The 23,115-nt window shown below is 45.0% G+C and overlaps 2 protein-coding genes across 6 annotated transcripts in view; both read left to right on the forward strand.

Annotated features, from left to right (window-relative positions):
* The window catches only part of ACER3 (alkaline ceramidase 3), a 191,205-nt gene extending 180,801 nt beyond the window's left edge, over nt 1–10,404 (forward strand). For all 3 annotated transcript variants that reach the window (XM_030835995.2, XM_060303749.1, XM_030835998.2), the window contains one exon: nt 379–10,404. In XM_030835995.2, coding sequence (XP_030691855.1) covers nt 379–432 — 54 coding nt within the window. In that variant the 3' untranslated portion in view covers nt 433–10,404. The remainder of the gene's footprint in view (nt 1–378) is intronic.
* A 6,468-nt stretch (nt 10,405–16,872) lies between these two features.
* Nucleotides 16,873–23,115, forward strand: part of CAPN5 (calpain 5) — a 57,501-nt gene continuing 51,258 nt past the window's right edge. The window contains exon 1 of one of the 3 annotated variants that reach the window (XM_060303751.2): nt 16,873–17,158. The gene's annotated coding sequence lies outside the window, so the exon portion shown is untranslated. Of the gene's footprint in view, nt 17,159–21,581; nt 21,728–21,776; nt 21,896–23,115 lie in introns of those variants that run through there. The other 2 variants (XM_030835992.2, XM_060303750.1) reach the window with 2 other exon arrangements.

A 23,115-nucleotide genomic window follows, 5' to 3' on the forward strand; every position in this document is an offset into this window, starting at 1 on the left:
TTGGATCTTAAGTCTTCCACTTACTGCTCTATGACCTTGGGCAAGTCTCTTTTCTTTAAGCCTTAGTTTCTTCAGTAGTAAAATGGAGCTGTTAATAGCTACATTGTAGAGTTATTTTAAAGATCTGAGATGATTTAAATGCCCAGCTCTATGCTTGACAAAGTAGATGCTTAATATATTTAAATAAATTAAATAAAAATAGTTTCTGGGATCTGGTGTAGACCTACAAAGAATATGGTCTGCTCAGGTTATTAATACCAGGACAACCTCTAGCAAACCACTGTAGTCATAGCCCATGGGTTCTTTTTCATCCTTTTTCAAGGATAACATGGAACAATTTTATCTTCTTTCATTTTGTCCTAACTTGTTTCCAAACAGTTTCTCTTCGGAATCTGGCCAGTGATCCTGTTTGAGCCTCTCAGGAAGCAGTGATGAATTATTTCACCAGTAAAACGAAATAGCACGTACCATAGGCCGGGTCAAATGATTAAGGAAATCTTTAGAGATCTACACGTTCAAATATATCATGACCATCGCAGCAAAGGAGTGACTTTCTGACTAATGCTGCCAGCCATACAGAGAATGAGGAATGGGGCTTGTTGGATGTTTAGCTTGTGTCTTTATCTCATTTGTCTTCCTCCTCCTCACCCTCACTCTAAGATGTTTCAAAAGAAACAGACATGATGTGTATGTATATACTCGAATGCTGGAAATATTGGGCTTTTCTTAACAGGTTAACAGTTTGTGCTGATCATAGGAAATTAACCTTTTTCTCTCTTTTGACAAGGCTTGCATGTGAATTAAACTTTTCTTAATATTTGATTAAATAATGAAAACAGTCAGCTAAGGACTGGCAAAACCCCATATCCAGATGGCCAGCTATGAGGCAGCACTTAGCTATTTCAGCCTTGATTTATATTTTTGTCATAGTAACCTCATGGATGGTTTCCCAAGGTAAAAAAAAAGAAAGAAAAAAGAACTATCTGTGGGATTCTGGTAGTTCTTCATTGTCTGCCTCTGTGCTGGTCCGAGTGTTATAAGCAAGCTCAGACCTGCCACTGGGTTCTATACTTGTCACATTCCAGATTTGCAGTGGTCTCTGGGATGTCGTTTGTGGTCACAGCCCGGCAGGGTGGGTGGGTCATCTTGTAACCTTTATGAAGGCCACCAGGACACCTGTAGAATGTTCCACCTCCACCCAGTTAAAGGTGGTTGCTCCATTTCCTTTGCTCTTTGCAGATCTTTAAGTTGTCACTTTTTATGGCTAGGCAAACATGATTGGTGGGCAAACATGTTTCATCCTCCTAGAATAACTCATTTGAAGTTACCAGTAAATGTCGTTATAGTCTGACTTTTAAAATTACGCAATATTTTCCAGTTTTCAGAGAGGCCATGGTTATGCCCAGGGAAATGTGTTGGGTGAACTAGAGCTAAAATGATCAGGATCTTATGTACATAAAGCTTATTAGAATACCTGCTCCTTCATTTTGTTGAAGGAAAGTAATATAAGGGTTGAAAACAGCTCTAACTTACTTGAACTTGTAACAGAACTACCAAAAATTAAAGTGCTAAGACATGGCAGTGAAATCTCATTGTAAGGCAGCTAGTTCTAATGTGGATTTGAATGTATAACAAATTGAATCACGCTTCACAAACATAACACCTGCCTGGAATAAAAACCTGATTTGACCCCTTTGCTCATATATCACCATATTTGTAGCTCTGTACCATTTAGCATTTTTACAACTTTTCCCTGCTTATACATTATTATAAAATCCAGATTGTTTTTACTACATGGTGTCATTACCCCAGACTAAATTCTGAGCTACGGCTTCCAAAGGAAAGTCACTTTTTTCTTAAGCAAAGGTATAAGACACTTCTGTTGTTTTTCTAGTATTCAGTAAGAAGCCTTGGTACAAATTTAAAACAAATACAGATTTTGTTGTTTTTCTTCACTTGCTGGCCTTAGTTTTAGTCCAGGTACTCTTTTCCTTACTTTAGCATGCCAACATGCCATTAGGCAGATACTTCCCACCTGCTTTTATGATCCTCCAGCAAGAAAAACACTTGCCAAAATATAAATCTAAAAGAACTTTGGTTGTGCCTTAGGAAAATATAAACTAAACAGTTCCAACACAAGCCTGTAAGACTGTTCTTTATTTTGCCACAAGATTCTGGAGTCTGGCTACATTCGTGTGCAACTACGTAGGCTGTCAGTCATCTAACAATTTTTAATGAGTTCATTTGTTTCACACCATTGTCGTTTTTGTACTTTTCACTAAGAAGTATTTCTGTACAAAGAATCTGTATAAAAACAAAGGTACATCCTTCCTAACAATGCTAAACGCTGTGAGGCTAAGGTTTTGCAGTATTAAGGCCGGATTAAGGGTACAGAGAGCATGCCCTGACACTGAGGCCCTTTAGAGCAGTTTGTTGAATGAGCAGTTCAGCCACTGCCACCTGTAGTTTCTTATTGAATAAAGCTGTCCAGCACCTTAGAGACTCGTAACACTGTGGCCAAGTCTTCAAAGACCCTTGTTTCTGTTGTAAAAACAAACGGCATGAAACTGCTCAGCAAAGAAGTTTTAGAAGGGTTGAGCAGAAAGCAGAGACTAAATCCAGGCTCTTTAATTTTCCAAGTTAGTTTTTGTCTCACACATGGCTCCCTTTTTAGCAACCTAAGTATTAGCACACTCAAGACTGTATCTGTGCCATGTCAAGTATTGTGGAAATACTGGGGACCTTTAGGATATTGCTAAATTGTCTTTATTTCAATATGGCTTAATTTTTTTCCTTTCTAGGACTCTGGGTTGTATTATTACAGGGTTGGATTATTACCGTTCCCCCACACACACACTTTATTTTCTTGAGAGAGTCGCTGTTAACTAGAGTGTACAAAAGGACCTGTTTCCTTTTGAGCAGATAGTGGCTTGTGTGCATATCAACTGATGTGAAAGGTGCTCATCTCTGAGCCCTACAGCAAATTGTATTCTAGAAAACATTAGTACTTTATGAGGATGTGAAAGAAGCAGTTAGCTTGCACATTTTATTATACTACCTATGCTGCCATTTTCACTCCAGAAAATTGAAAGCAGTTTGACTCTTTTTAAGGAAAAACTAGGTGAAAGGTGGTTGTGTTCATCTGATTGGTCACTCTACCTGCCTACCCCTTCACACCTTGGTGCTTTCATGAAACATTGCCACTCCTGAAGTGATCTCTTTTATCCTTGTGATATTATATAAATTAATGATGAACAGCAGAAACATTTGTTTTTGAATAATCCACAAATAAGACCCCCAAATAGTGGTATTTGGTTTAGAATTAGCTCAAATATTTTGGTTTAACCTCAGTGCAAAATTTCCAGGACTGGGCTTTCCTTACACCAAGAGGGTTTTTCATATACGAAGGAGAGGAAGAGGTGTGAGTCAAAGAAAATCAAGAGACCAAAAACTTCAGGTACACGATGCATGAAAATCTTTAAATGCCTGAAAAAAATTAAGTTCTGTTTTAATGCCAACACCCTCAGAATTTAGCCAATGTCCCTAGAGGTGACTAATAATTTAGTTCAAGGGTTTCTTATGAGTCCTATGGGTTGCATATTACTTTGCTCTTGAAAAAAATCATCTGTTGCTAAGTTTAACAGTTTTAGCTCTCAATTCCACATTTACATGACAGAAAAAAATTATTCTAGCCCTGTGGTTTATGATGTGCTATTGGATAAGTGTTTATGTAAAACTGATGTTTCAAAGAGAACCAGTTCTAATTGGAATTTGCAACTAAGTGGCAATATGCAGATCTACCTCTGTCTTACATTGTGCATCATATCAATACCATAATATAATTAGTTTGATCACTTTGTCTTATTTTTCAATGTCTAAAATTACAGTTACTCACCATGCTGTAAACATTTGGAAGTAATGACTGAAATTTGGCTAAGTATCCTTTGTGCAGGGGACAGTAAGTGAAAAAAAGCAACCGTCAAGACCCGTCTGAATGGAAAATTTCAGTGCTGTTTTTTAAACTCCTGCACTTCCTTTAAGAATAAGGAAACTTTTATGTCTAATTGGAGTTGCTGGCTGGCGAAAAGCTGCCAGTGTTCCTGAGGTTTATGGGAGCGTGCCACTGTACTTAACGGTTTCTCCAGTTGCGGGGGAAGCCTCTCCTCTACCCTCTTAGATTCAGTTGTTGAGGCCTGTGAAATAAACTGACAAAGGACAGATTAGCAAGAGAAAGGGCAGATTTTTATTTACATATGTAAATGGAAGTTCAGAGAAAAATGTAACTTAAGGCAGAATTTACAGCTTATATACCATCTTAATAAGAGAAGGGGACAGCAAGAAAGGGCACTTAGGGGAAAACAAATGACTTTTAGGAAAGATAAATGGGCCCTTAGGAGAATAGGTAGGAGAAAAGATAGTTCTATGACAGTGTCTTTTTAGATGTGGCACTGAAACTCCCAGGAGAGGATTTGACAGTTGAGTCCTTTAGGGAGGTTCTGCTTTTAGTCAGATAAAGGGAATTCAGGAAAAAAGCCTCTTCCTGCATCTGTTGATTCTCAAATGCATTCAGCTCGAAATGTTTTTTATGCCCCAGCGGTGTATTCTGGACCCTTTTATTTCCCCTGTCTAAAACTTTCCAAGAAGTTTCACAGACCAGAAGCCAAGTTGGTGGCTGTAGAGAGAAGATTCGGGTTAGAAGTTAGGAGAGAAGAGATCTGTAAAGGGAAGGAAGGCATAGATGTATGGAGAAACAAAAGGAAAAGCAAAAATTAATAGTTGGAGCAGATTATATAGACTCAGTTTTTGAGTACAGAGGGCAGTCAAGCCAAAGGATTTCTAGATGTTGGTCTTAAGGCATCTTTATTTAAGCAGTGGAGTCAGGATAGTAGTGGCAGTCTCACACACGTGGTTATTTCCCAGAGCTCAAAGGACCATGTTCTGGTGAACTTCCTGAGTGGCCCAAACTGTAGTGGTGGTAAATCCCTTAAAGTTACATCCAGCTTCAGTTTGCAGGGCTTCAGGAAAAGGGCAGTTTTAGTTCTTAGTAATGCCAAGTCAGAAGGATGGTAGAAAATTGGAAATGTTAATTAGTGACAAAATGCGCAAGATGGCAGGATCCAGCTTACAAAGAGGTGAAAATAGCTCAAGGAGAATGAACAGGACTAGAATCTGATAATCCACATGGGTATATTATACTTTTCCATTGAAACATAAAATTTGTCTTTATAATCACCCTAGTTTTGTCAAAGGTAATCAAGGTAAGACGGTTGTTTGCAAAACGAGTCTAGTCTCATCAAACTTGGCCTGATTGTTTATATAAGTGCAATGAAAATAGTAAGTGATGACACAGGCCTTTTGAACTTTTATTAGGAATCCCAGATGGGACTTTTAAATTCCTCGAGTCTAGGAAGCCAAGCTGAGAACTTGCCATCAGACTTCCCTTGCATGCCTTCACATTTGGATGAATCCCTCCTTCTCCAGGTCCCCAAAATATCTTAAGCTTTCTGGTCCTGCCAGGAAGTGGCCTTCCTAACTCACCCGTAAGGCTGGGACCCCTGTAACCCAGGCACTAGGCAGCTTTCCAGGAGGGCTTTGTAAGCACTGGCTCCTTAAAGTCAGCCTTATTAATTCCTTAAAACTGGTCATATCTATGCACATCATCCTCAAATATGACATTCCAGTCAAAGCCTTGGTAATATAATCAGTGTTTCCAGTTGTGTCCTGTTAACAGGGAGAACAAATTCTTATTGAACTTGTTCAAATAACTATATTGCCATGGAAATAAGTATTCAATAAGAGTTTTTCCAAATTTTGGAGGGTTCAGACAGGGAGAAAAGATAAATGCTTCATTTTTGTTTACAAAGATATGATCTACTAAATTGCTGTAAGTGCTAGATAGCTTAAGAGAAAAGGCATTCCTTAAGTCCAGAAAATAGAACATTAAAGAACCAGTAATAAGGGACTTCCCTGGTGGCACAGTGGTTAAGACTCCGCACTCCCAATGCAGGGGGGCCCGGGTTCCATCCCTGGCCAGGGAACTAGCCAGGACTAAGGAGCCTCAACTAAGGAGGCTGCCTGCTGCAACTAAGGAACCCACCTGCTGCAACTAGGACCCGGCACAACCAAATAAATAAATATATATATATATATATATTTAAAAAATGAAGAACCAGCAATATTCCAAGCAAAAGTCATAGAAGGAATCATAATCATTCTTCATTACTCTACTCAGTCCCATGTGATAAATTCAGGTCTTTCTTGATTTCGGTTAGCAATTTCATGAACCCATGAGCTTCTCCGTTAGTTCTGGAAATCCTTATTAAGTCCAGTGGTGCGATCTTAAAGTTATGTAAGCCTGTACCTCAGGGTACCTGTTACAGTCTTTTCCATGGATCTCTGAGAAGATCTTGAAAATGAAGCCTGTAGCTGATTACAAGAGTTTTCAGGAAGGCTTCAGAGTAAAACAATATCTGTGAATGATGAAAAGCTTAAAATGGCTATGGTTAAAGGTCTGATGAGTTCATTAAAATGTAGTTGAAAAGGAAATTTGGTTGACTCTGTGACATTCAGCATTTCAAGATAAATGGAGTTATGACATTATACCAGGACATATCGTGGACAGCTATGACATTAACAAACTTCTAGAAATTTCATACAGTTCCTGAAATACTTATATTAATAACACATACCCATGGAACTATAATCTAGGGAAGGTTAAGCATCACTTATTTGACAATGCTTGCCATGCAATTTAACATATCAAATAAACCTAATTAGTTTAACACCTCTCTTTTTACGAAGTGAGAGAACAAATCCTTTGAGGTTTTCCAGGGGCCCTCTGGGAAATCTCAAAGTCAGAGGTCAAGAAGACTTCATTTAGAATTTGATTTGGAGAAGTTGTTAAAAGGTTTGAATGCTTAATTAAATAATATTATAGGTCACTGTGAAAAAATACTTACCTATGTAACCAAAGTGACAGTAATTGCTTTGTCTCATTAAATACAGACCAATAATCCAAGAAACTCCGTCCTTTTAACAGGGAATTTCAACCTCTAGTTTTGCATTTGTACACTATTGAGCTCTTTGTGTGTGTGTGTGGGGGGGGGTGAAGGCAAGTACAGCATTTATTGCAGGCACCAAGCAAGGAGATCAGGCAGTTCATTGAGCTCAGTTTTTTAAAATTATAAATAAATGCATTCAGTCTTAGCCAGCTTGACCACATGAATAAGATATTCTCCCCGGCCCCATTCCCTTCTCTACCTCTCCTCCTCCCCCCACCATCTGCAGCCCCTTTACAACTTTCTATACCCATTCAGGTTTTTGTCTTTACTTTCCTCTTTCTCATTCTGGTAAACCATTTGACAACCTCTAAGCAACTACTTTAGGACAAAATTACTCTCCTTTTTTCTTTAACAAAAACACATCCTTCATTTCTTTCAGACCTTTCAAGATTGCTTTCCTTCTTTATTTCTAGTATTTTTATGTATATTGATTAGAATTCTTAACCCTTAGTAACCTTAATTTCCAGTGAAAATGAGGAATTAGACAATTGTGAACTGTCACATCAGAATTCTGTAGTAGATTAACAAATTTATGAATACACCACCTCAATTTATAGAAGCATATGTTTCTTTTTTTTTCTTAATTAATTAATTTACTTAGTTTTGTCTGAGTTGGATCTTCGTTGCTGCGCATGGGCTTTCCCTAGTTGCAGCGAACGGGGGCTACTCTTCATTATGGTGCACGGGCTTCTCATTGTGGTGGCTTCTCTTGTTGCAGAGCACAGGATCTAGGCATGCAGGCTTCAGTAGTTGTGGCGCACGTGCTCAGTAGTTGTGGCTTGCAGGCTCTAGAGTGCAGGCTCAGTAGTTGTGGCACACAGGCTTAGTTGCTCCACGGCATGTGGGATCTTCCCAGACCAGGGCTCGAACCTGTGTCCCCTGCACTGGCAGGTGGATTCTTAACCACTGTGCCACCAGGGAAGCCCAGCATATGTTTCTTTATAGTACAGTTTTTGAATGTGGTAAAAGGACATGTTTATCAACAAACCCAAACATGTTTAGTCCCTCTGTAAAAATAAGTCAAAAGTAGATAAATTTATGCTTAGTAATTAATGTTTCAGTAGTTTATCTTTTTTTTCAGTATTTTATCTTATTTGGACATTACCTAGACCCAGATAAAGACACTTCTTCACTTGAAATTCACACTGAAGATAAAACTCTAGCTTTAGACCATAACCTTTCACCTTGGGTAATGAAACCTTGACATATTTGAGGGAAAGGTGGAAAACAAAGGTGGCAATCAGAGCAGCTAAGGAGAAGACAGATCACTAAGGAATTTAAGCGGTATTGCTACCTACAGAATTTCTGCTGTTGTTGATGCACATTTGGAATAAGCAGACTGACCACCGTCTTTACACACTTTAAATATCTGGTATTGTTTCACAAGACCTTCATTATCATTAAATCAGCAAATTGCTGCCTGTTTTGATTGGTAGCTAGCGTAGAAAATGATCACAAGAATATTTCCTACTAGAAAACCCTAAAACCCACTCGATTACAGGCCTGCAAGTGACCTAAAATTGTCCCACTCTGTTTAGCTCAGCAGCTGTCAATATTACAGCACCAATCACAGGTCACACTTTGCTCTCAGTTCCTTTTTAACCCTCATTACGAGACCTGCTTCATGGCTTTTAAGGAGCACAGTGTTGCAATGTGCACCAGATTTAGTCATTGGTAATTTAAATATTTACGAAAATGTCATAAAGCTTCTGAAACTTCTCTGGCAAATGTCAGATCTGCATATCATCACTTTTAAATCGAGTGTGCAGAAGTAACTCTAAGGTTGCAGCAGAGCACATTTATTAGAGAAATCTTTAAGCACAGAAATACGGTTCCCTACAAATATTCATCCTGACATCATCTGCACCTAAAAGAAAACGATAAAAGTTCTGTGATATCCAGTGGCTCTGGACCAGGGGTTGGTGAACTACAGGCCACAGACGAAATCCAGTCTGCGGTTGTATGGCCTGCAAAGTAAGAATGATCTTTACACTTTAAAAGCATTGTTGAAACATACAATAATAAGGAGAGGAGGGGGCTTCCCTGGTGGCACAGTGGTTGAGGATCTGCCTGCCAGTGCAGGGGACACGGGTTTGAGCCCTGGTCTAGGAGGATCCCATATGCCGTGGAGCAACTGGGCCTGTGAGCCACAACTACTGAGACTGCACATCTGGAGCCTGTGCTCCACAACAAGAGAGACCGTGACAGTGAGAGGCCTGCACACCGCAATGAGGAGTGGCCCCCGCTCGCTACAACTAGAGAAAGCCCTCGCACAGAAACGAAGACCCAACACAGCCAAAAATAAATAATTTTTAAAAAAAGAAGAAGAATATGTTACAGACGTGTGTGTCCACAAGGCCTCAAATGTTCACTATCTCGTTCTGGGAGTTTGCCCCCCATTCTCTAGACCTTCCGCAAATATGGAAGGTCGAAAGTCCTTCCCACTGCACTTCTCCATAGGGTGATTCCAGTGTGTATTTGTCAGAATGAAATATACATTTGAGACATCGCTCACTTCTTTGTTGAATGTAATCATAGGGTTTGTGTTTAAATATTTACACTATAAAGTATTTCTTCATACCAGTTTTACTAGATTGGCAACAGCCTGCTGCAAAGTGCCTAAATCTTTGGGGGAAATTACATGATTTTGTTTTCGTTATAAAGGAAATTCCATTCCCTGCTATAAAGTCCAAAAATGCTACTTGCATTCAGCTTTTGAGTTGATTTCCAGAAAGATGAGATCATTTGACCATTTTTTTCTCATGCCATGTAAAATGTGTCATGTGGTAATGTCAAGGGACTAATAAACTATCGTAGTCGTGTACACATTTTTTTACTTTCCAAAAGGAGAAGTTCGAAATCCTTTCCACAATTAGTACTTGTTTGTTTTGGCTCTTTTAGAACTAAATTACTCAATAGCAATTAATAAATGAATCATTTTAAGAAATAGGTATAATTTTCGTTTAATGTATTATAAGGCATTGTTTACTCTCAAACATTTCCATACTTTGGATATTTCTGAGTCATTTATCAGTGTGACCATTAGGTAAACTTTCCAAGCTAGTACAGGGTTTCCTGGTTTCATTTTGGTGCAGATATTTGTTCTACTAGCAATTATTTAATAAACATAGGTGGTCGTGAATCTATACAAGGAACTAACCATTTTCAGGTGATCTCAGACTTGCTTATTCACTTTTTCTGTTTGATTTGCCAATGCCACAGTTATTTTTCTAGAAGATAGAATTGTGTAATTTTATACACAATTCTGCTGTAATCTAGGCTATATGTCAGCATTAATCACCTCACTATAGGTGAAAGTATTAAATGATACTGTTCTGAATAAGACTTCTGGTAATGTTTTATCCCTGGTTTCTATTTAATGTATCTGTACACTTATATAAAGGCAGGGCCACATGTTTAGTTATACAGTTTGTGCACTGCACAATGGTACCCAGTTGGGGGAGGGGGTTAGTACAGGCTGAAGCCTCACGGTATGTGCCTTGGAAGAGTTGCGTCTCACGACACACTTTTTTCCAATTTCTGAGTGAAGGGGGCTGTATAGGCCAGCAGCAATCCTGTTCATGGGAAGGATGTTTAGTAATTATGACTTTTTTTGTCATTAGTCTTAAGTGATACTGCAGTAAATTTCTACTCCAAGCCTGGGTGATTTACAAGGTTAAAAGCTAATAACTTTTCAATTAAACATTAATGATCCATAAGTACACAGCATTCTTAACTTTATGAGCTCTGGAGTAAATGCATGAACCTTCCAGCTTCACACAATGAAGGGGGACATATTGGAAACAGAAAAAACTTACTGCATAAGCCACATATGTCTAGGGTCCTATCTTTGGTAATGACCAAAGTGCCTTATAAGATGTAAAACAAATTAGAATTTCCAGGCTTCCCTGGTGGCGCAGTGGTTGAGAGTCCGCCTGCCGATGCAGGGGACACGGGTTCGTGCCCCGGTCCGGGAGGATCCCACATGCCGCGGAGCGGCTGGGCCCGTGAGCCATGGTCGCTGAGCCTGCGTGTCCGGAGCCTGTGCTCCGCAACGGGAGAGGCCACAACAGTGAGAGGCCCGCTTACTGCAAAAGAAAAAAAAAACTGCTGGACAGACCTGAGGGGTCAACCCCTCTTCCACTGGCCAGTTCAACCTGGAACAACCAACTTTCCTCCCCTTCCTGGTCATCTGGCTGACCTGTGCCCACAGAACCTCTTTGTCTTGGAGGTGGGGACGGGTTCCTCTGCCTTATCCCATCCCCCGTTTTTCTGACGAATGTGTGGCAGGGCAAGCAATGGACCAAGACCTTTCACACTAGGTGAAAGCAATCACCCACTGTAAAGGTGAGGGCTGAAAAGGAGTTAGGATTGCTTTACTCCAGCTCTTTTGTTCCACCTCTGAACAATACACCTCTCAGATACCACCCTACCACCCACACCCAGTACATACATCTCACTCAGTTCCTCCCTGGCCATTCCAGAACCTTCCTAGAGAGGTCATCACTGCCTGTCCTAAAGTCTGGTCACTTTATTCCAATAAGCTTACCATCATTTAACTTTCTCCCCACTTCAATTCACCCCCAAACTTCCCGAAAGACATTTCTGCTAAAGAGAAAAGATGAGTTTTTAGGGAGCTTGGAGAAAGTGAGTTAACAACATTAAGTCATTGGGCCAACCTGGATGGATGTCTGCTCTGTGTCAGGCCTTGGACTCAGCCATGAGTGGGACAGGAGTTGACCAGTCTGGGGAGGAATACAGTCAGGCCCGTCCCACCACTCTCCCCTCATACGGATCCTCACTCTTCTCTCATCCAGACATCCCCCTTGCCCCTGCCCAGCCCCTCTAAATTAGCAAGGAGAACAAGGAACCTGAGAGGTGGAACATTCTTACAGAATCCAGTAAGTTACCAAGCTCTGAGGACACCATCCCTGACCTTCTGATGACCCCTGCCCAGTTCAGGCCTGGGCCTCACCTCTCTCTCATGGATCACTGTACCCGTCTCTGGGTTCCCTTCCTCCACTATTTCCCTCTTTGGCATCTATACCACATATGGGCTGCTACAATGGACTCTTTTTTTTTTTTTTCTTTTTGCGGTACGCGGGCCTCTCACTGTTGTGGCCTCTCCCTTTGCAGAGCACAGGCTCCGGATGCGCAGGCTCAGCAGCCATGGCTCACGGGCCCAGCCGCTCCGCGGCATGTGGGATGTTCCCGGAACGGGGCATGAACCCGTGTCCCCTGCATCGGCAGGCGGACTCTCAACCACTGCGCCACCAGGGAAGCCCTGGCAAGCGGATTCTTAACCACTGCGCCACCAGGGAAGCCCTACAATGGACTCTTGAAAACACATACAGACTGGTCAAAGCTTTCAAAGGATCAAGTTAAAACTCCAGGTACGGCATTCAAGGCCCTTCTCAGGAACCTCTAATTTATCTTTGCACCTTCAACTCCCAATATTTACCCTTCCAACGACACAAAACGTGGAATGTTTCCCAGACATGTCCTGTTTAGTCCCACCTCTGTACCTCTGCCCAGAGTGCCCTCTCCCTCTTTACACCACTTCTTACCTGCTGGGAAAACTCCCTACCACCTCAAATGCCATGTGGTAGGTTAAATATGGCCACAAATTTTTGGAACTCCTCCTCACCCCTTTTATCTGGGCTGGTCTTGTGACTTGACACTATTGCCATTTGGGGTAGGGCGGTTCCTGAGCATGAGAGAGCATTTAGCCGTATGCGTGTCGTCTGCCCAGTAGATGCTAGAATCACACCCCGAGTCATGACAGCCAAATATATCTCTAAACATTGCCAAATGTACTCTGGTGAGCAAAGTCACCTGTGGTGGGAACCACTGGCCTAGAGGAAGGCAGGGAAACAAGAGGGCTTCCCAGTTCACTCCAGGAAGCCGGGCTGCCCATAGACTGACCTGGAATACTCAGCTCAAACTATTGAGAAGAACAAAATAAACCTTTATGTTTTTTGAGCCTCTGGGATTTTGTCAGCACTTTGTTAGGGCAGCCTTGCCTTATCCCAGGTAACCTAATGTGTCCTCTCTGATCCCTGTTTCCCCCCAACCAGACTGACTGCTCCCAGAGGGAGGTACCATGTTTGAATCACGTCGGGTGTTACCCCGCAGAGGGAGGCCCTGGCATCTTGCAGGCTCACTCTTGGCTCTGGGAGGTGGAAAGAGCAGGAGGAAAGGCACCATCCAAACACCCTTTCTGCAGTCCCAGTGCCTTGGCCACTTGTCCCTTGCCGGCCTTGCTTCTGAGCAGAGTCTGGCTCATAGTAAATACTTCCTAAATGCTTTAGGGGTGAACAAATGAATGATGTGCCCACTCATTTGTGCCCATCTGTCCGAGTGGCGTGAACTGTATCCATCGGGAGAGTGTATCAGTTTCCTATTGCTGCTGTAACAAATTACCGCAGACTTTCTGGCTTAAAAACACAAACACAGTTATTATAGCCCTACATATCAGAAGTCCAGAATGAGTCTTGCTGGGATAAAAGTCAAGGTGTCAGCAGGCCTGCATTCCTTCTGGAGGTTCTAGGGCAGAATTTATTCCCCTGCCTTTTCCAGCTTCTAGAGTGTGCCCACACTCCTTGGCTTGTGGCCTCCCTTCATCTTCAAAGCCAGCAGTCACATCATTCTGACCTCTGCTTCCACTGGTCCCATATCCTCCGACTCTTCTGCCTCCCCTTTCATTTATGAGGACTCTTTGATCACACTGGGTCTGCCTGGGTAATTCAGGATTATCTTCCTGTTTTTTCTTTTTTTATAAATTTATTTATTTTTGGCTGTGTTGGGTCTTCGTTTCTGCGCGAGGGCTTTCTCTAGTTGTGGCAAGCGGGGGCCACTCTTCATCGCGATGCGCAGGCCTCTCACTGTCGTGGCCTTTCTTGTTGCAGAGCACAGGCTCCAGACGCGCAGGCTCAGTAGTTGTGGCTCATGGGCCTAGCTGCTCTGCGGCATGTGGGATCCTCCCGGACCGGGGCACGAACCCGTGTCCCCTGCATCGGCAGGCAAATTCTCAACCACTGCACCGCCAGGGAAGCCCGCTGATCAGCAACCTTCATTCCATCTATAACCTTAATTCCCTTTTCCCATGTAACCTAACATATGCATAGGTTTCAGGGATTAGGGCCTAGACATCTTTTGGGGGCCATTATTTCTCATACGACGGTGTCCAATAAGTATTTGTTGAATAAATGAACAATAATGAAATAATGAACAAAAATTAATAAATTAACAGATGTGATTCCTTCACACGGACCTCTGTGATGTGAACTCATTCTGGACAGCTGAGTATCATTAACCCTGAATTCTCTTCCCACTTGCCATTTATCAAATGCTTGTAACAGACAAGAAAACAAGAAGGCTGAGGAGTCGGGAGAGGACGCCTCTGTGTCCTTGGAAAAGTCTGAATTCTGTGCTGTGACAACTTCCTCCCATTTTCCTGACAGGCAGGTGGATTATCCCCACTTTATGGGTAAAGAGATTACGATTCAGGAAACTCACAGCTCAGAAGAGTCAGGACGCCACATTTATAGGCCTACTTTGTCACTCTGGGTCCTGGTCAATCCATCTCTGAAGCTGGGCTGCTCACTGTCACCAGGCCCAGCGAAGGCCTACGGCCCGCGCAGCCCTGGCACCCCCTGATGTTACCTGGTCCCTTCCCCTCGCCTGGCTCATCGGGCTCTTTTGCGCCCCGAAGCCGCCAGGGGGTGCGCCCTGCATACAGTTTCCTTGCGAAGGCGGGCGGCTGGTCTTTGGGTCTGGGTAAATCTGGGCCCCAGGAGCCTGTGCTCCCAACTCCCTTCACCAGGCCGGCCTAGCTGACAAGAACCCAACGAGCAAGGAATATGATAGGGCTGTCTCACTAACAAACACAGATGCAAAATCCTATACGAAACGCTAGTAGACAATGTGGCAGTATGTAAAAAGGATGTCAGAGCACCCAGATGGATTTATCTCAGAAATTTGAGGTGGGCTTAGCATTAGAAAAGGAATCAGACTACATGGATAAAAAAGGAATATCTGTCAATGTGGCACATCACATCAAGAGAAATATGAATCTCTCAGACGTGGCGGGGGGAGGGAATGTTTGATAAAATTCAACATCCGTTCGTGATTTAAAGAAAATCTTGGTAAAAGGTGAAAGCATTTCCTTTAAGAGTCAGAAAAGACTAGACGTGTCCATCATCACCACTGTTCAACATTGTCCAAGGCTTGAGAGCACAGCAAGGCAAGATAAAGATTTAAAATGATAATGAGGGAATTCCCTGGTGGTCCAGTAGGTAGGACTCCACCCTTTCACTGTCGAGGACATGGGTCGTCCAGGAACTAAGATTCCACAAGCCATGCAGGGCAGCCAAACAATAAAAAAATAAAATGATAATGACTTGAAAAAAGAAAGAAAATTATCAGAACTTCAGAGGCTTGCAACCCTATCAGATCCAATTTCCCCACAAAATTAATGCTATACTCCCTATTCTGAAATGAAATTCTTAGAGAATATAATCTGTCCACACATATATTTTCCAAAACTCAATACAATTCTTTTATTGTAATATAAAAGGTTAATAAAAGACAAATAAAATTGTATGAATTATGATGTGTAAATTCTTGGGCACAACAAAAAACTCCCTTACAAATTTTCAAATCTCCCCCCAGGGGGCAGTACACCTCATTGAGAACCATTAGCCTACTTAGAAAACCCACCAAAACACACACACAAATCCTACAGTTAATTAATTAAAATAATTTTTAAATGTACCAAGTCTTCCAGTACAAAATCAATGTACAAAAATCAATTTAACTTCTATATAGTAGTAACAAGCGATCAGGAAAAGTCATTTGTAAAAGTACCATTTATAATAGAAATAAAAATGTACCTAGGACCGAATCTAAAAGCAATGCAAGAAAAAAATGTTAAGATATTTTTAAACACCTAAATTAATATGTCGAGATATCATGTTATAAAGCACCTCCAAGCCCCTGACTTCCTTGTATCCTCCCCCCATCCAGGGAACAGAGATTATTATCATCCCCATTGGGCAGATGTGGAGACTGAGGCCCAGGTAAGTAAATGACCGGGCCTCCTGCCTGCCATTCCTGGGCCCTGACCACTGCCCCGGGCACCATGCCTGACGTCCACCACACCCAGAGCCGAAGGCTGCAGCGGCACAAGGCCAGAGGCCAGGTCTCTAGGCTCCAGAGAGAAGGAGGCAGACAGCAGTTTGCCACACACACACACACACACACACACACACACACACACACACACACACACACACACACACACACACACACACACACACACACACACAGCCATGACATTATTTGTGTCTTCAGCAAGGGAAAACCCCCTCAACCCATCTCAGCGGCATTTGGGAGCAGGAGGCAGTAACCCTTCGAAGCAGGAGGGGAGGGTGGAGCTCAAAGGTAAGGCCCTACCTCAGTTTCCTCCACCCAGATGCCATACCTATCCCCTCCCTCAAACCCGGAAGAAAAGAGCAAATAATGATTCTGGGGAGACCAAGTCCGAGCCTGAAGGGCCCAGAGAGATGCCTTCCCTGCCCCCAGCCCCAGTGGAAGGGAAAGCGGGCCAGAAAGGCGCAGTGGCTCCAGCGTCGCACAGTGAGGGCCCCAGGCCCGACCCCAGCTCGGAATGCAGCCCTGGGGAGCGGATGCTCTGGGGTTTGAACAATAACTACTTCGACTGTTTGTCTGCTCGGGCCCTGAGTGAAGCCCCACCCGGCGCTGCCCAAGCAGAGTGAGGACTCCGCCCGTCAAGGCTGGGCTCTGAGCCGGAGGCTGAAGCCGGGAGAGCAGAACCACCGGCTTTGAAGGGGCCTCCCGGGCTGGCTGCCCGGCTTTCGCGGTGGGGGTGGAGAACTCTCAACGTGTTAGCCTTGACTCAACGTCGTAACAGTTGTTGGAGCTGGCCTCTCTCCACCCTGGGACGGTCATTCGCAGAATGATTCTGTAGTGGTGACGACCCTCTCCTCCCCTCCAGCCTAGACTCAGCCTGGCCTTGGAGGAACAAACAGGCCCATTAACCTATTCTCCCAGCTGAAGAGCAGTCTTTCCGAAAGGTTAGTTCTCATACTCCCAAGAACACAGAAATGACGTTTTTAAAATGTCTTTTTTTTTTCTTTCTTTACTCCTGGTCTCAAGAGTTTGAAGCTATAGATAAGAAATTGGATTTGTATTCTAGAAAGTTCAGTTGGCTGTGGGAGAAGGGATCTGAGGGGCAGAAGGGGTCCTGGGGAGAGTGAGGCGGTTGTTTATTTTATTTTTGGCTGCATTGGGTCTTCATTACTGCGTGTGGGCTTTCTCTGGTTGCAGCGAGCGGGGACTACTCTTCCTTGCGGCGCGGGCTTCTCTTGTTGCGGAGCACAGGCTCTAGAGCGCAGTCTCACTAGCTGTGGCACACGGGCTTAGTTGCTCCGCGGCATGTGGGATCTTCCTGGACCAGGGCTCGAACACATGTCCCCTGCATTGGCAGGTGGATTCTTAACCACTGTGCCACCAGGGAAGTCTGCCACCCATTTTATTTATTTATTTATTTATTTATTTATTGCTGTATTGGTTCTTCGTTTCTGTGGGAGGGCTTTCTCTAGTTGTGGCAAGCGGGGGCCACTCTTCATCGCGGTGCGCGGGCCTCTCACTATCGCGGCCTCTCTTGTTGCAGAGCACAGGCTCCAGACGCGCAGGCTCTGTAATTGTGGCTTACGGGCCCAGTTGCTCCGCGGCATGTGAGATCTTCCCAGACCAGTGCTCGAACCCGTGTCCCCTGCATTGTCAGGCAGATTCTCAACCACAGCGCCACCAGGGAAGCCCAGCCACCCATTTTTAATTTTAGAAGCTTTTATTGTTTTATGTCTGCTAAAGCTATTTCCTCCTCATAGTATTACTTTTTCAGTGTTCCCATTCTTGCATGTTTATCTTTCCATATGGACTTTGCATCTTGTCTATCTTCATAAGAGAGCTTGCTGGTATTTTTATTGGGATTGTATTGAATTTACAAATTAACTTAGGGAGAACCAACATCTTTATAATGTTGAGTCATAAAATTCAAGAACAGGGGATATCTTTCCATTTGTTCTTAGTTGGTGTCTTTCAAGAATGTTTTAAAATTTTCCTCATGTAGGTTTTATGCATTTCTCATTAAATTTGTTCCTAAGCACTTAATCTTTTTTTGTTTTTATTATGAAATGTGTTTTATCTATCCTTATGACCTTTGTTTATTATTTGTATATATAAAGGCCGTTGAATTTTGTATTTTAATTTTGAATCCTGCTACTTCACTGAACTCTTTCACTATTTGAATTAGTTTTATCATTGGTTCTCCGGTTTTTCTCTTTTTTTCAGGTATAACATTATATCATCTGCAAATAGATATAGTTTTTTTTTTCTTTACTCAGTCTTAGGCCTTACGTTGATTTATTTTGTTTAATTGCATTAGCTAATACCTCTAGTACGATGTGGAATAGTGGTGTAGATAGAGGTTATTCTTGCCTTGTTTCTGGTCTTAGTGGAAGTGCTTCCAGTGTTTCTTGATTAAATAAGATGTCGGCTTTAGGACTACATTTTATTGTGTTGAGAACGTATCCCTCACTTCCTATTTCATTGAATGTTTTTATTGTGAATCGGTGTTGAATTTTGTTAAAGGCTTTCTTGGCATCTAGAGAAAAAAATCATGGTTTTCCCCTTAGGTTCATTAATATGGTACATACTGGTTATGGGTTGAATTGTGTCCCCCCAAAGATGTTGAAGTCTAACTTCCAGTGCCTCATAATGTAAATTTGGAAATAGGGTCTTTACAGAGGTGATCAAATTAAAATGAGGTCATTAGAAGGACCCTAATCCAATATGACTGGTGTCCTTATAAACAGGGGAAATTTGGACACAGAGATAGACAGACACACAGGGAGAACACATGTGAACATGAAGGCGTAGATCATGGTGTTGTGTCTACAAGCCAAGGAGTGCCAAAGATTGCCAGCAAACCACCTGAAGCTAGGAGAAAGGCACGGAGCAGATTGTCCCTCACAGCCCTCAGAAGGACCCAACCCTGATGACACATTGATCTTGGACTTCTAGCCACCAGATCTGTGAGACAATAAGTTTGTGTTTAAGCTGCCCAGTTTGTGGTACTTTCTTATGGCAACCCTAGCAAACTAATGCTATTAATGGATTTCCTGTTATTAAACCAACTTTGTATTCCTGAATAAATCCCACTTGGTTTTGGCTGGTTCTTAATAATATCCAGGATACTAACAAAATATAAGCAGTGTTTCAGAGTAGCATGGAATTAAGAGCAACTCAAAGTTCATTTTGTCCTTCATATCCCTATTTTCCATGGTGTGTGCTCTCCCCTGGAGTCCAGTGTGACTCTCCCATTTCTCAAACTCTCAGGAGAATACTATTAGTTCTGCATGTCCTGAAAAGTTCTGTATGTCCAACTCCACTTCTCTCCCTGCGATCCCGTCCCCTTGGCTAGATGGGTGTGGGGGAACTTGAATGGTTACTTGAATATTTTACCCTAAGACACCAGGCGTTAGGAGCCTTCGTGTTGAGCCATTTCCCATGCCAAGGGGCTTCCTTTAGGGTTCTCAAACAATAGCTAGACAATTAGATCTGTTGGGATTTTTAAAAGAAATTATTATTATAAGGATTTCACTTGGGAAACTCGTTACATACAGGAGCAGTGAAGATAGGGGTTTGCTGGCCTGTAGCAAAGAAGATTCTCTCCAGGGCTCTGGTGGGGTGGAGGCTATGGAGTCCTGCAGAGCTAGGAAGAGGGAACTAGGTCACAGCTCTGGGTGACAGAGACTCTCCCAAGACAAGTAGAAAGGGCTGCCCTGTGAGGAAATGAGCTCCCAGTTACAGGGGGATGCAGCAGAGGTTGGACATCCAGTCAAGAAGCCATCAGAGGTGGCCTTTCCCTGGGGGAGAGAAGAGGAGGAGGGGGATAGAGGAGGAGGAAGAGGGGAAGGGCATGAGTGGAGTCAGACAGGGTAGGGAGGATCCCAGTTCTGCTATTTCCTGATTGTGTGACCGGGGCATCTCCTGAGGCTCAGTTCTATCATCTGTAAAATGGGGCTAATGAGGGCTCCTGCCAAGGTGGTTGTGAGAATTACATGGGAAAAGCACCTGCACAGCAGGCCCCGTGATGGCATGGGAATCAGTTTATAGCAACCGACCAGCAGGGACCTGGGGCCAGAGCATCATCCCCAGCCCCTTCCCCCAATTTTTTGGGAGACCAAGCTCTTCCTGGCTTGTCTGGAAACCTCTCCATCTTAACCCTCAACAAGAGCAGGGCCAATGCCTCCCCCACTGCACCAGGCTGGGTGCCCTGGACAGGTCACTGTCCCTCTCTAGGTCTCTTTCCTCATCTGTCAGAGAAGGTGGGAGCTGCCAGAGATGGGCTCTGAGGTGGGCCCTTCCAGTTCTAACATCCTAGGATGGCTGGGCTTCTAACCAGCCATGTGTACATGTCTCTGCTCTTGGGACCCAGTGTCTTCAGAAAATGAGGGGGTTGGGCTAGATTGAAATAACATCGAGAGCACTTACTTTGAGTCAGGGCCCACTCTAGGGGTTTTACATGGCTCAGTCCATTTAATCCCCACAACAACAGCATGGAGTGGGTGCTACTATAATAATTTTATAGGTGAGGTGACTGGGGCACAGAGAGTTTGGGTCACTTGTCCAAGGTCACACAGCTAGTAGGAGCCCAGGCAGTGAGTCCAGTGTACATTCTTGCAACCACCACGAAACACTCCTCTTGTGGCTCCAACAGTCGGAAATACAAAAGGGGGGCTGATTAGTCAGAGTGACTTAGAGGTACACTGGGAACACTGGAAGGAGAGATGAGTGGGTCTGAGCTTCTCCATCTGCGAAGTGGGCTGACACAGGCCTCGGATGAGCATAACAAACACGTCTGCCCTGCCATCCCAGAGCCCCTACTGTGTGCTAGGGCTGGTCACTCACAAACCTTCTCAGTCTTATGTGGGATACATGCCCCTCCTGCTGTCGCCCCATCATAGCATATTGAGTAAATAAATACTCAATACGGGCCTGGAGCTTGCTTTCCCCATCTGACAAGGGCCCTCCTTGTGACTCCTGGGGTCTGGGTCCCGCTCCTCCATCCAGAATCTTGGGGATGGATATGGACATGGAGATAGCGCTCGCCTCTTCCAGTCCTTCTTTTCCCAGCCCCCTGCCTCGGTGCCGACCTAGGCTGGGCTCTGGGGAACTCCCGGAGATGCTGGGAGGGAGGGGCCGGAGAACGCGGGCCCGATCAAGCCGAGAGGGGTCGGGCTGCGCCGCGCAGGCCCCCAAATCCTCGTCTACTCTCCAGCGGGAGCTCTGCAGCCACCTTCCTGCCCGTTCGCCTCACAGCTCGGCGCCAGTTCGCATGCGCTGCAATCCTGGCCCTCCCGCCCAGCTGGAAACCACGCCTCTGTCCCCCCAATGGGCGGAGGCCGCTGGGCGGGCCCGGCCGCCCGGGAGTCCTAGCTCGAGCCCCGCCCCAGGCCAGCCCCAGCTGATCTCCGGCCGGAGCCAGAGGCAGCTGAGGGGGCCGGTTCAGCTTCCGCTCCAGTGCCAGCGCCGAGCCCGGCATCCCCGAGTCCGCTGGTCCCGCGGCGGCGCGGCAGGTAGGAGGCGCTGCGCAGAGGGAGGTGTGTGTGAGCGCGCGTGTTCATGTGTGTGTTTCGGAGGTGTGTGTGTGTGTGTGTTATGGGTGCAGCGAGGGCCAGCGCGTGCCCTGTGAGCGCGAATCGCTGGGTGTGGGGTTGCACATCCTGCAGCCGGGGAGGAAGGAGGTGAGCGCTGGCTTTGAGGCCCCGGGGGGGGGGCGGGCGGGGACCTCCAGGATCCGCCCCGGCCCCGGGGGTTCGTCCCCACCCCTGCTTGAGGCTAGGGGCCTCTTCCCACTGTACCCGAGTGTCCGGAGCTGGTTTCATGGTGCTTACGCGCCGGGGTTTACCTCCTGGGGCTTGACCGGCCCTTGCCCTCCTCTTCCTCACAATTCCCCTTTCGTGTCCCTTCCCAGGCCTCCGCCCATTCAATTCCACAACCCCTCCCGGGTACCTCCCCATCCTCCGTCCCCCGGCTTGGGAAAGGGGGCAAGGCCACAATCGATTCCCTTCCTCACCATCTTCCCAGGTTGAATAGGGGCCTTTTCTCCTGGGCTGCTGGGCTTGGGTGTGTGTGTGAGGGGGCCAGGGAGGCAGGGACAGCTGGGGGAGAATGGATCTTGGGCTGCTCTGATCCTGCCACCACCTTTCAGAGTTGGGCATCTGAGGAGACCCACCTGGGTTCCAGAGGTGAAGCAGGACGGATCGTTAACAGGTGCCAAGTTCTCGCCAGGCTTCATTTCCTGTGGTGGGATTCAGCCCCAGACCCCACAGGGTGGAGGAGAGTGAGGCACAGAGGGTGAAGTGACCTACTCTCTCTCTCAGGGTTGCTGAACCAGAATTTGCAGCTGGGTTGCCCTGGCTCTCAAACCAGAATCCTCTCCCTACACCAGCTTCGAAGAGAGAAGTGCCCAGGGCAGTTATTTGTAGGATTCTGGGGAGGGAGAAATCTGGGCAGACTTCCTGGAAGGGAGGGTGTTTGAGTGTGGGGCTCAGCCTACCCTATGAGTGTGAGGCCTCCTGAAGAAACTACTGTATTCTGCTGCAAGGATTGAAAGCCTCCCACCCAGGGTCTTTGGGCCTAGCCTTTGCTGCAGTCCCCAGAGTCCTGGGGTGGGGGTGGGGAGGCCTGGCTGCTTTCCCAGGCTGAGGGTGGGGCAAGCTGGGCCCAGCTGTTGCTGCTTCAGGCCAGAGCTGGGAGCCTGGACGTGGATGTGCTTAGGTGGGGTCATCGCCCTGAGGAACCTCTCTTCTGACCGACGAGGCAGATGGGTCAAACCGAGAAGGCCCTGCCCAGATTTGCACCCAGTGCTGGGTGCCAGTCCCTGCCCAGGAACTGGGGAAGGTTTCACTGCAAAGGATATATCGGTGCTGGGTGCTGAAGGATGGAAAGTTCACCAAGCAGA

The sequence above is a fragment of the Globicephala melas genome, chromosome 8, assembly GCF_963455315.2.
Source record: "Globicephala melas chromosome 8, mGloMel1.2, whole genome shotgun sequence".
Taxonomy (NCBI): domain Eukaryota; kingdom Metazoa; phylum Chordata; class Mammalia; order Artiodactyla; family Delphinidae; genus Globicephala; species Globicephala melas.